This window comes from Scaptodrosophila lebanonensis, unplaced genomic scaffold (assembly GCF_003285725.1).
Source record: "Scaptodrosophila lebanonensis strain 11010-0011.00,11010-0021.00 unplaced genomic scaffold, SlebRS2 tig00000043-arrow-pilon, whole genome shotgun sequence".
Taxonomy (NCBI): Eukaryota; Metazoa; Arthropoda; class Insecta; order Diptera; family Drosophilidae; genus Scaptodrosophila; species Scaptodrosophila lebanonensis.
In genome coordinates, this window is record NW_022060545.1 from 8,432,844 (window position 1) to 8,449,715 (window position 16,872).

At 38.9% G+C, this 16,872-nt stretch overlaps 4 protein-coding genes across 4 annotated transcripts; 1 reads left to right on the forward strand and 3 right to left on the reverse strand.

Moving 5' to 3' along the window:
* Positions 1 to 2,634: 2,634 nt before the first annotated feature.
* Positions 2,635 to 3,670, forward strand: LOC115623034. Its single transcript, XM_030517211.1, has one exon. The coding sequence runs from the start codon at positions 2,668 to 2,670 to the stop codon at positions 3,553 to 3,555; it is 888 nt and encodes a 295-aa protein (XP_030373071.1). The 5' UTR covers positions 2,635 to 2,667; the 3' UTR covers positions 3,556 to 3,670.
* Positions 3,671 to 7,903: 4,233 nt separating this feature from the next.
* On the reverse strand, positions 7,904 to 10,265 carry LOC115622387 (protein artichoke). The gene is made up of 3 exons (XM_030516311.1): positions 10,046 to 10,265; positions 9,560 to 9,978; positions 7,904 to 8,893 (listed from the first exon to the last, which is right to left on the reverse strand). The coding sequence occupies exons 1-3, from the start codon at positions 10,263 to 10,265 to the stop codon at positions 7,904 to 7,906; spliced, it is 1,629 nt and encodes a 542-aa protein (XP_030372171.1).
* Positions 10,266 to 11,454: 1,189 nt separating this feature from the next.
* Positions 11,455 to 12,493, reverse strand: LOC115622388 (phospholipid scramblase 2-like). Its single transcript, XM_030516312.1, has 4 exons — positions 12,415 to 12,493; positions 11,881 to 12,359; positions 11,667 to 11,825; positions 11,455 to 11,602 (listed from the first exon to the last, which is right to left on the reverse strand). The coding sequence occupies exons 1-4, from the start codon at positions 12,491 to 12,493 to the stop codon at positions 11,579 to 11,581; spliced, it is 741 nt and encodes a 246-aa protein (XP_030372172.1). The 3' UTR covers positions 11,455 to 11,578.
* A 2,275-nt stretch (positions 12,494 to 14,768) lies between these two features.
* On the reverse strand, positions 14,769 to 16,608 carry LOC115623119 (phospholipid scramblase 1-like). The gene is made up of 2 exons (XM_030517327.1): positions 16,099 to 16,608; positions 14,769 to 15,045 (listed from the first exon to the last, which is right to left on the reverse strand). The coding sequence occupies exons 1-2, from the start codon at positions 16,591 to 16,593 to the stop codon at positions 14,869 to 14,871; spliced, it is 672 nt and encodes a 223-aa protein (XP_030373187.1). The 5' UTR covers positions 16,594 to 16,608; the 3' UTR covers positions 14,769 to 14,868.
* Positions 16,609 to 16,872: the final 264 nt, after the last annotated feature.

The window sequence follows — 16,872 nt, forward strand, 5'->3', positions numbered from 1 at the left end:
CACACACACACACAAACACAAACACACACACACACATATATATATATATATAGATGTGTGTTTAAGTGCGTCACAATGTTGCCGCTTACATATTGTTACACATTTTTACTTGTATAATCAAAAAATTGTGCGTTGCATGTTGATTTGCGCAGTCAGCGTGTCACTGCCACAAATATTCATCTGTTTGATATATATGCTCTATAAATAGCAGCACTATGAAGTATCATTAATTAAGTTCATGTCTTTTTTCGCTGTCATTCCCTGGCCAAAACCCAGTAGGCCGCCCGCGCATGTATAAACAGTTTTCGAATATAATTTGTAACCAAAACAAATTCATATCGAGCTCCACAGTGCAGGTGGTGGCTTAACACGACCAACAACATTTGCATTGCATTAAGGCAGTTAATGCCAATTTGCAAGCCACGAAAGCCACAAGTAGCAGCAAATGTTGCCAGAAACTCAGACTTCATTAATTATTATATATGAAGAAAATGCAAATATAAATCAACAACTACAATTGTTTCCCGATTTATTTATATTTATTTCAAAAGTAAGCAAAAACTTTTACCCTGTCTCTAGCACCGAAACAGATTGTTTTGATTTATAATGAAATGTAGATGTATAGTATTATCTATAATTTTTGAAATGAGTTTGAATGAATTTTCACAAACAACACAATATACTCACACGATTTGAAAATCTATTCTACTAAGATAGGCTAAGGTTAATATTGATGAAATAATGTTTTCCAAATGCTAATGGAGACCATTAGGAATTGATAACAAATCAGATCAAAAAATTTAAATCTGGCTATAGAAAGTCATAATTAAGTTTCATTTTCGTAATCTCGTTAGCTCAGAAAATGTTGCGTATATACGAAAAAATGGCGCGAAAAATGAAAAAATTCAAACCACCACAACAGGCTCGACAACATGAAAAGGTTTTTCCTAGAATCGATGTGCGATTGCACGAATTTCCCCCGCCCTTTAAAACTGTTAATTAAATTGCTGAAGTGCCGCTGTCCATTTGGCCCGACGCTAGAGCTGTATTGCTTTCCTCTCGCCAGGCGTAATGAAATATAATCCAGATGATATGAGCGGCTTCCTACCAGGCTTTTGTGGCTTTTTGAAGTCCACAGAACAGATAAATATGTACATATATATGTGTGTAGCACTACTTGTATGTATGTACTCGTACTTCATGGCAGCAACACCCCGCCCGCAAAAGCGACCACTCAATCTCTTTCTGGGTAGGCACCGCTAATTTGTTTTTTAAGGCAGCTCTGGACGACCGCCTGCAATGCCTCATGCATAATTTATTTACCGCAAATTCGCATTGAATTGCGTTTGCACGTGTGCCACAGTCTGCCCTGCCCTGCCCTGCCCTTGGGTCTGGCTCTGGCAATCCCATCAGGCTACACAAATAAGCTTTTGATAGGCAGCGGCAGCAGCAGCTGCGAAATAGCGAAGGAGCGAACGCTTTGCAAGGATATGGCCATGCAATTTGGCTATTAAAAATCATTAGCAAGACATTTTATGTGCTCATGCACTTTGCTTGCTGTTGACCACTTTGAAATACTGGCAGCATTTTGGCCGGCTTACATACCCTTCTATTGGCTGCGACGACATTGCGGGGCGTTTGCAGGAGGTAAATATTTCTAGATGAATTTTTTGGCAGCAGGCGAAACTGGTACTTGCACTTACCTGTACCATTTTGCTTAAAGCCCACTAAAATGTTGTGGCTTGAAGCAAACATTGTACAGTGGTATGCATATTTCAGTTAACCATCACAAACTACCAGCGATAAAATATTCCATGAAATGTGCCACAAATTCTATAGTTTTGTTTTGATTTTGATCAAAAATTTATTTGTCTTTTGGCATTCTACCCTACTACAAGTATTCAACAGCTTTCTCTGCTGAAATAATAGCGATTCAAAAGGCAGTATTATTTGCGATATTTGCTCCGACTAGCTGCCAGCTATTGCGGCCATCACTAAGGTCTAACCAACTAAAGGCTTAATAGCCCCAAATTCCTGGATTTTATATTCATCTGCAATGAAAAAGCTGTCTTAATCGCCAAACTCTCCAACAACTAAAAATGCAACAACAACCAACTACTCCAATACGAAACAAGCCAGAACGCAAATTCTCAAACAAAACATCATTGATAAAACACTCCAGGCTTCACCACATACAATTTCCAACCACAAGTATAATTTCCCATATCCCGTAACCCCAATCTTATGTTACTTAGAAAACAAAAGATCCGGGCAACCAACTTCAAGAACTTGTTCTGTTCTTGGAGTTCTCTCTTTTAAGCAAAAGCGCTTGCGCAAAGTTTTGTGTGTAATTAAATAGTTAGATCTTAGATTAGAAGCAATACCATAACAAACCAATCATTATTTGGCTGAAATGCGACGTTGAAGGTTCATTGTCTCATATGAATGAATAATTTTGGAGTTCCAAAATAATGATTTCCATATTTAATCACAGTAAGGAATTGATTTCTGTTCATCTAAAGCAAAACTCCAGTCCACTGTGCTTTAAGATTAGTCGGCAGGAACACTTTGCAGATAATTTAGTTTTATATAAGCAAGCTACACAGGCACGTCTAATTTAAATATATTTACTAAAAATCCCCAAACCAACGGAGAAGATCTTAAAGTATGGACTGTCGTGCGCCTGGCCTGTCAGAATCGGAGAGCTGCGAAATCACGCACGTGTCTAGTGACGCGCCGGTAGACGAGGAGGAGGGACTTGATTTGGATCTGATCTACGACAGACTCGAGAGCATGAAGCAGCGTCTGTTATATCTGAGAAGCTTGTTGGTGTGCGTGAACACGGGGAGGGCCTCAAACGGAAAGGGTCCATGCGAGCAGCACATCGAGGGGAATGGCTCGATCAACTTGGAGCTACGACAGTTGCAAAAAGCCGCAGCTCGGATGGCACAGGAAATGAATGCGCTGATGAAGAGTTATATGAGCAGTCGGAAAGACTACACAGATCTCAGTGCGAGAGTCGAGCACCAGAAAAAGGAAGTTCAAAAGCTGGAGCAGGACCTAGGACAGGTGCCCAAGTGGCAGGAAGAGACGCAGCATAAGCATGGACTCTGCATCGAACGCTACAATGATCTACGCATCCATTGCCTCACTTCGAACCAAGTGCTTGGTTGCTTTTCGGAGATGCAGCGTGACTTTTCCAACAAGGTCCAATTCAAAACATCCATTAGGTGCTTCAAGAAGGACAAACATGAGTTTATCGAAAAGTGGCGGGAGTTGAAGTGCTTGAGAAGAAATATGACCACCAGGCTTCTACTGCACGTCAACAAGGTTGAGAAAAGCGTGGAAGAGCAAACGCGATTACGTTCTTACAGACCCAATACTTGTATGTCAAAGGAGTCCGTAACTTCCTTTATATTGTCGTTTCTGACAGACGATATGGGACGACAGATACCGAAAATCAAAGGGATCCTTAAACTTGATCTCGATATACAAACGAAAGGTGAAGACGATGGTGACGATGCTGCCAAGACTTTAAAACCTAATCATAGTTAAAGTTACTTTTAACAAATATATTTCTGCACTCTTGTTCGTTACTTTTCCCGATCTACCAAGCTCTACCGATTCCATTTTGTAGTTAAATGTAAATAAAATTGCATTCTCTGAGTTATTCATATTCAATAGAGAATTGAACACAGAATGTCTGTTGCATGGCAACAATACTATCATCTAATCAACTAAGATCTGCAGACTTACAATATTATTGATCTACTTGTATACACTGATAAAAAAGTTGCACAGTACGGATGAATATTTTCATATTAAATTTATTGTTCACCTATTTCATATTCAAATCAAATAAAAACATCGTAAATTTTACTAAAAACATATTCAATTAGTGATTTTAATATGTTGATATGCACACACTTCAAAAAATAAATAGTTAAATTTAGTATATTCCATAGTAAATTATAATATTTTTCTGAACTCTGAACTAAAATTTGAAGTTTTTTGTAGTGGATTTAAATATACTAGAAATATATTAAATTTAAATTGACTAGAATTCTCAAGTCTGTTTTCAGCGGTTGTGTGGCATGGTCGTGGATATGGTCGTTAGGTATGTGTCAAGTAAGTGTTATTCAATCAGATGCTTCTCACTTTTAATATTAATATTGATCCAAACTATATCTGTACTAAAGGGCATAAAAAAATATCAAAAAAATTAATTCATTATAACAAAAAAACTTTAAGATTACTCTATGCTAAAAATGGTGGTTCTATAGAAAAAAAATATATATAATAGAAATAAAATATGCATCATGATAATGTCAATATTGAAAAGAGTTAACAAAAAGAACAGTAGCATAGACAAAAAAGTGGAAAAAATATGTTATAATTATAAAAAATAAACCTTTGGCGTGAATCAAACCCACGTCTCCACATTGTGATTTAATATCGTCACACTTCAAATTTAATATTTTAATACTAAATTTTTAAATTTAAGTGTGCTTACTTCATATTTACTAAAACACACGATGGTGCAAAATCGATGGTAAAAATAGTTAAATCTACGTGTAAATATTGAAATTTCCGTGCTTTTTTTATCAGTGTACAAAGGCATTTGAGTTTTTAAACAAAAGGATAAAGTTATTTATCATTAAATAATAGCTATCTTTCAATTTCAAGCCGTTAACTACTCATTCATCAATAGCTGTCGAGCAATTTCAACATTATCTTTTGGAAATATTTTATAGTGCTCGTATACTTCTATGTATAGTATGAACTAACTTATTTGCGCTACAAATTGCATATTTTTCAAGGATGCTCGTAAGTTTTCTCAATTCTTATGGCAGATTTCCTCCTTCCCAGGTGCGAGCTCCTTGTATCAAATATTCATTATGGCCAGTTCTGACAGTCTGGCCAACGTTTCATGGTGTGCAACTTTTAGCCAAGTGGATGGCTGGCCAAACTTGGCTGCAAATCAAATTAGTTCAACAGTAGCAACAACAACAACAACAACAGCAACTGGAACAAGCACTGTAGATAATTAAAATTTGTTGCAAACCACACAAGCACACACATGAAACAACAAAATATGCAATTTAAGTGCATTGCTTGGGAAACTTTTCAAACCACAACTGCCAGCGCTAATTTTACAAAAATAATTTATAAATATAATATGTGCATGCGAACAAAAAAGCAATGCATTGCTAATTGTGCAAAATGTTTGCTGCATATTTTGTTAACAATTTTTGTAAATTTCCACACAGACACACACACACACACACACACACACACAAAGATGCAATTAAACACTAAGTCTAATTGAGTTTCATGCTGAGCAGAGAAAATGAAGGCAGGCAACAACTTTTGTCTTCTCAAGTTTGGCCAAAAGTGGCCTTCAGGAAAGTTCTTGGCAGGTGCTGTTGAAAATTTAAATATGATATAATGCGTATACGCCAGATGCGCCCCCCCATTCCACCCCACACGCACACACACACACACACACACACACACACACACACACACACAAATCTGAGCAGGCTACACAACACAAAATTGATGAATATGACACGCACACAAAACAGCATTCCATGTGATGAGGGTTCAATAATCAACACGGTGGTCCTAAAAATATACTTATTTATATCCATGAGTGTGTGTTTGACACACTTGTTGCTTACGCACACACACACGCACACACAGACACACACACACTCAAGCAGAACTGGCTCGTTTGTCTGCTTTTGTCATTTCACTTATCAGTTTTGTGCAAACGAAAACAAAACGAAAGTTTTCTTACCAAATTAATTGAATTAACTTTGTCATTCTGCTCTGTTAGAGCCAAACAGCAAAGTTGACCACAAAATTCATAAGATAGTGCTTACCACACCACCATCGAATGTGGACAGGACAGGTCTGGATAGACATGAAGTTTGCCACAACTTGCCTAAAAATTGACCAGAAATCTTGCCAAAAATCCAGTTAAATCGTCTGGCATTTAAATTGTTGTTGACACGCTGCTGATAACTTTAAACACAAATCTAAGGACCTACATAATATGCGAAAAGGAAAACGTGCTATTTTCATGGCATAGGCTTCTTTCAGCCGCCTCCATTTGTGAATCCTTTGCATTGGCTCTTGTTCCTGACAGGGCGATCTGTTGACACCTCTCTGCATACCTGAAATTCCCATACTTGACTCAGCACTCAATGCAATACACGTTTATACTGAAGTTGGACTCCTGATGTCCTTATCTAGGGCATGTTTCATGCATATTTATATGCCATCCAACAAGGCGGCAAGCACTTCAGGATGGAAAGGGTCACAATTCCTAATCAGATTCGACTGCAAATTAGTATGTGTACGTATGTAGATCATTGTGCAATTATTTAGCTGAACTCTACAGTTTGTTAACACACGTGTCTAACAAAATTGAAAGCGAAAGGCAAATAATTTGCACACAGAATTGTCAAATTATTCAAGTAGGCCATGAAAGGTCAACTCAAACAAACTTAGACCAAAGCATGGTTATTGCTTTTTGAGATAAATAACCCCACCACTACCATGATAATCGAGTATATGTTGTTGCGAATTTGTACACAAATTATTTGTCTGTTTGACCGCTGTCTGTCTAACTACAGGAACTTTCCAAATAATATTTATTAACCCATGAAACACATGCTTTTTTATGCACCATCTTTATAAAAAGCTAACAGAATAGTTTAAAATTCGGAAAAAGTTGTTATTAGATCATTAGGGAAGCTTTGAAATTACTTTTAATCGTATATACGAATATCCCAAACATTACTTTAGCTATTGCAATGAAACAAAGAAGACTGTCCAACTATTTTTTCTTTGATTTAGATTTATGGCTAAGGACTATTTAATTTGCGATGCAGCTTACAAAAGTGTTTATTTTAATCTAGTTTCCTCTATTTTGCCAAACACGGATTTCGACCCTCATCAACTTTGGCAGGCACTTTAACCCTAACAAGCCGCTTTAGAATTAATGCACTGACCTTTATGCATTTTAATCCACAGACATACTTATATTTTGGTCTGAATGTTGTTGAAAGCCGGAGTTAATTAGGCAGGTAGAAAATGGTATTGGTAATGGTTGGGATCCGGACACTCAAACTCTCTAAATTCTCGGCTTAAATGCCGATCAAAAAGAATTGAGCAAATACATTTTCTTGTATAGAATCTTTAAATATTCATCAACCTGAATAGCTCGCCAGCGACACTATTCAGTTAACTTTAGTCGGCTGTCGCCTGCCACATGCCACTTGCCAGATGCCAGATACCTCACCAATTCCTTCATTTACTCATTCATTCATTTGCCAATTCATTAAGTCAGCAGCGCAATGCAATTGCAAGCACAATGCACAAAACTTTGGCCTCAAAACAAATCGAAATTTTAATAAAAATTCTTACGCTAAATTAATTTGAACGCCACCAAAACAAAAGCAAAAACAAAAGCAAAAACAAAAGCAAAAACAAGAACAAGAACAACAGCAACAGCAGCAGCGACAGCGACAAGAATGTTCACGTTGATGTGAGCCAGCATTGCTTTGCTCGTCCTTGCCATCATTGTCGTCCAACTTGCTCCGCTTAAGTGGTGTTAAGTATTTGAGAATCTGGGTGCCTGTGTGCGCCTCACCAGCGTTCGTGAGCAACGGCCGTTTCCAGTTTTATTGTTTAACGACAGTTGGCCAAATACTTTGGCAGGCAAAACTTTTGCGCTCATGGTCATTCAATTGTCTGTGATTTACGAACCGAACACAGACACTCCACCAACACAGCCCCAGCCCCAGCCCCAAACCCAGGCCCAGTCCAAACTTGCATTCCCAACTCCGTTGTCGTTTAGGCTTATTGATTTATTAGTGGGTACTCCAATCGCTCATATCTTGTCGTAGCTCTCGATGATGCTGTGGGCGCGAACTGCTACCAAGTCCCTGATACAATGTGCCACAGGCGTCACCACACAGAGCGGCTTCTGGCCACTGAAGTAGGCATTAGGGGCGTTGGCGTAGGCCACCTTGCGGGTGTCAAGCCAGGAAGTAAGCTCGTCGAGACAGGCGCATTGCCAGGGATTGCCTTCGACGCTAATGCGACGCAATTGCGACAGAGTTGCATTCAGTGCGGGCAGAAATGTCAATCGATTGTTGTTGATCTCCAACGAGAGCAACTGTTCAAACAGTGTCAGGACATCGGACTCGATTTCCGGCAGCCAATTCTCGCTCAGTGTGAGAACCTGCAGCCGACGTAATGGGGCGAACATGCGAACGTCCAGATGGGTCAGCTTATTGCTCTTCAGCTTGAGGGACTGCAGGAAGGGCAGCGATGCAAAGGCCAGTGGATGCAGCACCTCAATGCTGTTGACGCTCAGATCCAATTGTGTCAGCCTGCGAAATAGCGTTTCACCAAAGACCATGGACCCAATCTCCCTGATTGTATTTCGGCTCAGGTCCAGACGCTCCAGGTTATTTAAGTTGGCAAACACATTATCGGGCAATCTGGAAATTTTGTTGCCCTGCAACCGGAGTGAACGTAGTGCCTTCAATCCCACAAACGCTTTGCTGCCAATCTCGCTCAACTGATTGCTCCACAGATTGAGCGTCTCCAGTCTATTCAGTCGGCTGAAAACCAAATCTGGCAGCACTCTCACATTATTCGAGCTGTAGTCCAGCAGCAGCAAAGGCGCTCCTTGCTCCCCACTGGCGCCCGTAAAAAGTTCCGGACTTACTGCATAAATATTGTTATTTGACACATTGAGGACACGCAGCTCGGGCAGAGTCTCAAATAGGGCAGTGTCCAACACCTCCAGCCAGTTACTGTGCAGATGCAGTTCCCGGAGCTTGGGAAGCCCTCGCAGATGGCACCAAGCGAACTATGGGCGATACGAGCAGGAAAAGCAATTAAAGTTAAACGAAACATAACTGAAAACTGTCAACGTGAGAGCCTAAGTATTACAAGCCGACAAACAGGGACTTGTGTAACTTATTTAAAAGGCAAAAGAAAGAGTTTTATGTAGACTTCAAATGCGCATACCAAGCTTATTACAAATGATAATTTTATAGCCACATTTGCACTCGTTGAAACTCACCTTTTTTTAGAAAAATCTATTAACTTCTGGGTCTTACAAGGACCTTAGCGTTGAATTTGTTTTTAATTTCTTTTCAAAGAAGCGTTCAAAATCATGAGAATATTAAATGTGTTTTATAAGTTCTGACTACGTAATGTTTTAAAAAATCTTGAAAAGCGTTTAGACGATTTGATTAGATTATTAATCTTTAAGTAATAGGCATATGTAAGCTCTGCAATCAATTTCAAGAAATTTCCAATTTCAATTAAGAAGGGGGAAAACGGCTATGGTTTGGTCCTGAATCTGCATACCCTAAAAAGTGGTTGAAAATAACTCTATTTAAATAATTTCACTATGGAGAGCATTCGAACTAAACTCATTTAAATTTGTGGCGACGTGGAATATTAAAAAGAAAATTGTGGATATGTGGGATTACTTGTATGTATCATCGATTGAAGCTTCTTCACTCACATCTCTAACATTGTTGTTGCTTATGGACAGGTACAGCAAGCTCGGGCAGTCACCAATGGTCACATTTCCTTGCTCATTGGTGGTCATATCCAGAAACTGCAAGTGCTTCAAGTCCTTGAAAGCGTGCAACTCCACAGAAGCGATTAAGTTGTTCGACAGATTCGCATAAACCAAGTTTGGCAGCTGTTCCATGGCGTTTCTTGAAATCTCTTGTATGTCGTTGAAGCTGGCATCCAGATTGCGCAGCTGGACGATGCCCTGCAAGTGCTTCGCTTGCAGTTTGTCCAGCTGGCAGTACGTGATATTCAGTTGCTCCAGGGCCTCAAAGTCCCTGAAACCATTTTCGGACAAAGTCAAGCCCTTTGAGTCCGACAGATCCAAACTGCGCAGCTCGGCCAACTTGGGCAATGGTGTTGTTGCTAGGATAGAATGTCGGGCCTATTAACACCTCCTGCAACTAAACTAACTGCATTTAGTAGTATTTACCGTCATTCTCAATACCCCTATGCTCGTTTACAATACGCACACTCTGCCAATTGCTTTGTACGCGCTCGTTCAGCTGTTTAAAGCTCTCAATTTCACGGCATATGTAATTACTGTGCTGCAGGAGCTGGCACTCCTGTACATCCTTGGAGAGCACTTGCCTTAAGGGCAACAGCAGGAGCAGAACAAACAACTGCTGCTGCATCTTTTGAACCTCGAACATCACTAAATGCGCCAACTCTCCCTACTGACCAAAGGCGTAGCGTCGCTGGTTTTATTTATGTAGTATATACTACTTATATTTCCAAACTTGTTTCACGCCTTTAGTATCAACACGCGAAGTCAACTCATGCGTTAATTCGCCAACAGGCCGGTCCCGAAAAGCGAAAGCAGAAACAAGATCAGAATGCATGGAACAAAACACGGAGAAGCAAAATGCGAACTCAGTTTACTGACCTTTGAAAACCGCATTGCTTTAAGAGGGTATTGAAAGAGTAAGGGGAGAATTATATCCAGATTATCGGAAGCAAACTGTCTGTTAAAACATATGTATAGTATGTTTTCAATTAAAACTTTGACGAGATTCGTCACAGTTTTTTGTTGGATTCAGTGGAACTGACGAATGGAGAAAGCTACAACTAATAAGCTTATTTTTGAGGGGGCATGCATCCAACCTAATGGTTGCAGATGATGCTCGTATTTTAAATTGAAATGTTGCTATATAACTTGCTATTGTTATGTAACTTTTACTCCAAATACACAAATACACTTTCAACAATTTAATAAATTGTCGCATTTTTCTAAACTTTAAAACGTTTTGAAAAACTGCTTATTCGCAAAAAACTGCTTGTGGCACTTGGTGTGAGTCTCTGCATAAGCACAGACACAATCCACAACGATACCAGCCACATTGTGGATCCGATTCATGCTCCAGGTTCAGTACTATTTAAAAAAGCGAGCAAAAACGCCTCGTAAAACTAAACAATTTTTTTCTCTATAGTCATGGGTGATATATTTGGAAATAAAATGTATCACTACAAAAAAATGTTTACGCTTTTTAAAACTTGGTCATCGATTCCACCTTTTGGAGCATGGACAAATATTCAATTCGTTCCATAACGCGAGGAACATTGAGCCAAGCAGTCCAATTTTTTCGAGACAAAGTCCTGTTTTGCTCGGCATCGGTTTTCTCCTGCTTTTCTTGCCAGATAAAGATAAGGAAAATGGGTCTAAGTCGAGAAACACACAAACTGGAAGATTGTGAATAAATAGATTGTTAATTAATATTTCCCATTCGCTTTCATACATACAATCGGATTGCATACTTTATTGCACTATAAGTGCAGGATATAAAAAATATAAAACAATTTAAGAATCAACAGCTAATAAGCTCGATATACATAATGCTTATTTTGACACCTTGCTTCGATCCAATATACATATATTTAAATGCATATGGCTTTCTATTTTAGTTGGAGAGTTTTACTTATTATAAACCTCCGTGGTTGTTCATGAGTAAGGGGCTTTTTAGATCTTCTAGCTCTCAAAGAACATAAAGTCCTAAAAAACATATTAAAGGTGGACATTAGCTTTTAAATTTAAAATTAAATGTAAAATAGCTCACAATTAGAAATGTAGCTCCAAGTAGCACAGCCTTAGTCCGTGCATCCAAATCCAAGGGAAAAGTAATGCCAAAGAAGTCCGCATCAGTAAACAACTCACGGGCCAAGCCAGACCATTGCTTTGAAATTTTTCCGACTTTAGTGCCCGAGAGTGTAACGATCTGCCAACACACAAATAATGAATAGCCCATGAAAGCTGACATTTATTTAACTTACGTCAAAATCCACATCACCAAAAAAAGACGTAGTAGAGAAAGGTCCCTCAATACGCATCACGGTATCTCCCAGATGATCCTTGACCTTAAATGAAGGCGACAACAATGTCAGTTCCTGCTCGATGGAACCGACTATGTTACCAGGTGGTGCGGTCACCTCCAAGTTTTCAACACAACAAGGGCCACAGGCTGAGGGTCGGGACAAGTGAATGACTTCTTGCTTTGAAGTGTCAACAATTCTTATTTCAAATGGACGCTCAGAGCCGTAACACAGACGTGCACAGCCGTCGGTGTCCCCAAATGCCATATACACGCCTTGGCCAAGGATATTCTTAATAGCGTATTTGTTGTTAGTCTCAATACCTGAGAGATCCTCGAACAGCTCCCCTTTCTGCTTAATCAACAGTTGATCGACAGCCGACAAGTATTCCAAACCAAGAGGGCACTGGGGAATACCTGCTGGTCCGGAATTCGTGCCAACTGAAAAGTATAATCGGTATTAGTTTGTTTCGATTTAAATTCATTTTTCTTTCACCTGGTGCCGATGGCTGAGCCACAACCACAGGCTGTGGTTTTGATGGATTGGAGTCGCCATTTGCTGGAAATTGTGACATAATCGTTAATTTCTCTTCACCAAGGCAAGCAGAAACAATTTAAATTTATAATTGAGCCTCGACTCAATTAGGCGCTAATGAAAGTAAAACTATAACTGTGTATACCAAAAATAAACGGCGCGACGCTTCAGAGGCTAGCGAATTCGCAAATAATTGTTATTGACTGCGGTGCTTAGCTCCAATAAGCTTTCCTCAGAGGAGGTCACGACTCATATAACTTGAAGATACCCGTATAATTACGCAATTCTATTGATATGTTTATGATTAGTAGCACGTCTTAGGGATGAAGGCCGGCGCGAAAACATTAATATCGAAGTCCATCGATTGTTGTTTACAAAAAATCGATGTGTGGTCGATATATTTAAAGAACATCGACGTTTTCAAAAATGTTTTCAAGTTCATATCAGTCAATCAACAATGATTGTATGAATTAAAATATTCTTTTATAGTAATATTATAAACTAATAAGTAAAGTGATCTTGACCCTAACTTTTAAATTATAATTATTAGGGGAGATGTTCGTGATAAATTTTAGTGTCCGGCGTTTTGTTCGTGAATAACGGAAGCTTTTTATCTTGCATATAAAAAATAACATTTGCACAATAAAGCATGTTGTCGATTTGTTGCTGTTTTTTTCGCATCCATTATTTCGTATTTACTCCCCGAAAATTTTTAGTGGGCTAATGCTGCCGAAACAAAACATGAAAAATACTATATGTTTGGGCAAACATCGATAGTTCGGCGATAGCAAGCAAATAAAATCGAGCAACATCGAAACCTCGTCGTGCATCGACGTTTCTTACATCCCTAATACCAAACGTAAACATAACAATTTCAACAAGAAATGTTTAAATTCATTTCTGGTGTTTCTGTTGCTGGCCATCCACTAGAAACATTTCAAGCAGATTATCTCCACGATAATCCAAAACTCCTGTACATTTTAGTGTCAAGGTTCAACGCAATTAATGTAATCTCTGAACAAGCTCTGGCAGCAGCTGCTCAACTCTGTACTGCAAACATACTCCACACAGAGATACAATTCCGATACAGTTCTCCAACTGAGATCGCACCTGGTTGACCCACAAGGTCGGCTCCCAGCGACGCCTGGTTCTTATATGCCGGATGCCATAGACTCAATATTGAGGTAAAATTTATTCTATTGAAACCGTACGACGCTATGCAGATTATATGTATTTTTCATTTTATTAATTCAATTAATCAGTTAAATTAGTTTTTCAAAAAATATTTTGAAAAACATGTTGGTGTACCCAACTATTCAAGAGTTGAGCCCGAGTCTAGCATTCCGTTCATCTTGTTGCAAAGGACGCAATTCTTGCGTAATGAAAAGTTTTTTGACTGAAGCCTGAGCCTGAAGCAAGGGCGTTGAGTCCCGTTGTAGCTTCCAATTGACTGCCTCCGGCTACAAGTAGATAAATAGTCATCTTGAGCTTTCCAAGAATTAATTCACTTTTTAGAGTCCCATTTACGGCTCACCTCCGCTTTCTGAGACATGAATTCCCCCTCGTCCTAAGGGCTTGGGCTGTAAGATGTTGGCAGGGTCTGGTAACAGAGGCATGGGTATTAATGATATGAGCCCAAATCCACCCCGAATAAAATACGAGAAGCAATTTATATTTATCATTAAAAATGAATTGTACATATATGCACCCGTAAAAAAAAGCATCACTTGGCTATGCTCCAGTGTGAAACTCCCGATCTATCATACAAACTCCTTATTGGTAAAATAATACTGCGATGGGTACGTTATCCAACATACTTTTATTAAACTGGATATACGATTATGGGATTTTTTACCTATGTGGAAATGAATAAATCAATTTATAGAAGTGAGGATTGGAATATGCTACATTAGTATTAAATATGAAAAGATAAGAAATGGACATTACACCCATCAAAGATAGTAAATATGCGCCCGAATTCGACTGGAGATCCCCATTATTACCAGGGTAACGGTAACCGAAACGAAATAGCTGTCCTCTAGCATAACCAAAAATAGCCATAAATAAAAACCACAGGAAGAAACACACAAAATAATTTCAAAAAAATAATATTTTCTATTAAAAACTTTATAGAGATTAAAAAATGTGAATCATGTACATATAATACTTGGCATCCAATGCAACTCAAACCATCCATTCATTTACGACTTCAAACTTTATCTATTCATAAAAACTTGGGTAAATTATTATTTTTTATTGTATGTAATTACTTAATAAAATTGATAAAGAAAATATGAGTTTTTAAAAGCACAGCATTTAAAATTTCGAAACCATTGTAGTTCTTTATTAATTCTCAAAGTACATAAAGTCCTAAAAAAATAATGAAAAGTAGACATTACCTACTGAATTTTAAATTTAAAAAATATATCTCACAATAAGGAATGTAGCTCCAAGTAGGACAGCCTTAATCCGTGGATCCAATTTTAAGGGAAAAGTAATGCCAAAGAAGTCCGCATCAGTAAACAACTCACGGGCCAAGCCAGACCATTGCTTTGATATTTTTCCCACTTTCTTGTCCGAGCGTGAAATGATCTGTAGGTGTTAACAAGAGAACGCTACAGTCGAGCAAGCCCGACAGTAAAATAGCCTGTACTCTCCACAAAAAAGAAAAATTAAAAAAAATATATATATTAAAAAAAATTTAATTATTAAATAAATTTAATTAATTTATTAAGTTAATTAAGGAAATTTATTTAATACATGCATAGAAGACATGTTTATGTACAGTTTTACATTTACATAACGTGTCTATGTGTATTTATATGCGTGGATGTATGTAGCACAAAGTTGAACCAAAGCAGCAACAACAACAACAGCTGCGGGCAGCGCTGTCAGCAGAGCTGCAGGCAGCGCATGAGCAGCGATTTTATTTATGGCTATAACTTTCTTCAGAATTGACCTATCATGATGAAACTTGACACGCGGACACTTTAGTACTAGCTAGATGTACCTACCAAAATTAATTTCAAAATTCCAATTACGGAAGTTATAAGAAAAAACACGAATTGCGGGGGAGAGGGGGGTATCAGAAAAAATAAACAAACTCGATCTGGCTAGGGCTTATAGGAACCTTGATACCAATTTTGGTTATCCTAGCTCTTGTACATACTGAGAGCCTTGCGCTCATACAGACAGACGGACAGACAGACGGACATGGCTATATCGACTCGTCTTCTCATCCTGATCAAGAATATATATACTTTGTGGGGTCTGCCACGCCTCCTTCTGTGTGTTACATACATGCGCACAAATCTAGTATAGCCTTTCACCCTTTGGGTACAGGCTATAAAAATAAACTTGACCTGCCTAGGACTTAGGGGAACCTATATCATCGATACCAAGTTTGGTTATTCTAGCTCTTGTACTTCCTGAGATCCTTGCGCTCATACAGACAGACGGACAGACAGACGACTCGTCTTGTCATCCTGATCAATAATATATATACTTTGTGGGGTCTGCCACGCCTCCTTCTGTGTGTTACATACATGCGCACAAAACTAGTATAGCCTTTCACCCTTTGGGTACAGGCTATAAAAATATCAATTCATAAATGGGTCCTTGAAAGCTGACATCTCTTTAACTTACATTAAAATCCTCAGATCCGCAAATGAGACAAAATGGCCCCTTGATACGCAACACGGTATCTCCAAGATGATTATTGACCTTAAATGTACGTGAGCGCACTGACCATTCCTGCACGATTGAACCGATTTTGGTTCCAGGCGGTGCACTCACCTCCAAGGTTTGAAGACAACAGGGGCAGCACCAATTCTGACAGGCCAGGGGGCGGGACAAGTGAATGACCTCTTTCTCATAGCTGTTAACAATTTTCATTTCAAATGCACGTGAAGAGCCACAGAACCTGCGCATGCAGGCGTCGCTCTCCTCCAATGCCGTATACACGCTTTGGCCAATGTCATTCTTAATTGTGTATTTGTTGTTAGTCTCAAATCCGGTAATTACCTCGAACATCTCCACATGCTGCTTAATAAAAAGCTGCTTGAGAGGTGCCAAATATTCCAAGCCGGGCGGGCAATTGGGAACATCGTCTGGCCTGGGCATCATGCCACCTGGTACCATTCCACTGCTCGCGCCTATTACCATTCCAGGCTGAGCCGTAACCACAGACTGCGATCCTGGTGGATAGGATGCACCGTATTCTGGAATTTGTGCCATAACAGAAATTACTTTTATTTCTCCTCAGAAATGTAAGTGAAAACAATTGTGAATTCGAGTGCTCGACGTTTTGCTCGCATAGAATATAAATGTTTCTATATGGCTGCTGTTCGTGCGAACATATTTGACAGTTGGTGGCCATATTGCCCGAGAATCATTTGAAAAAACTATTTGGAAAACATT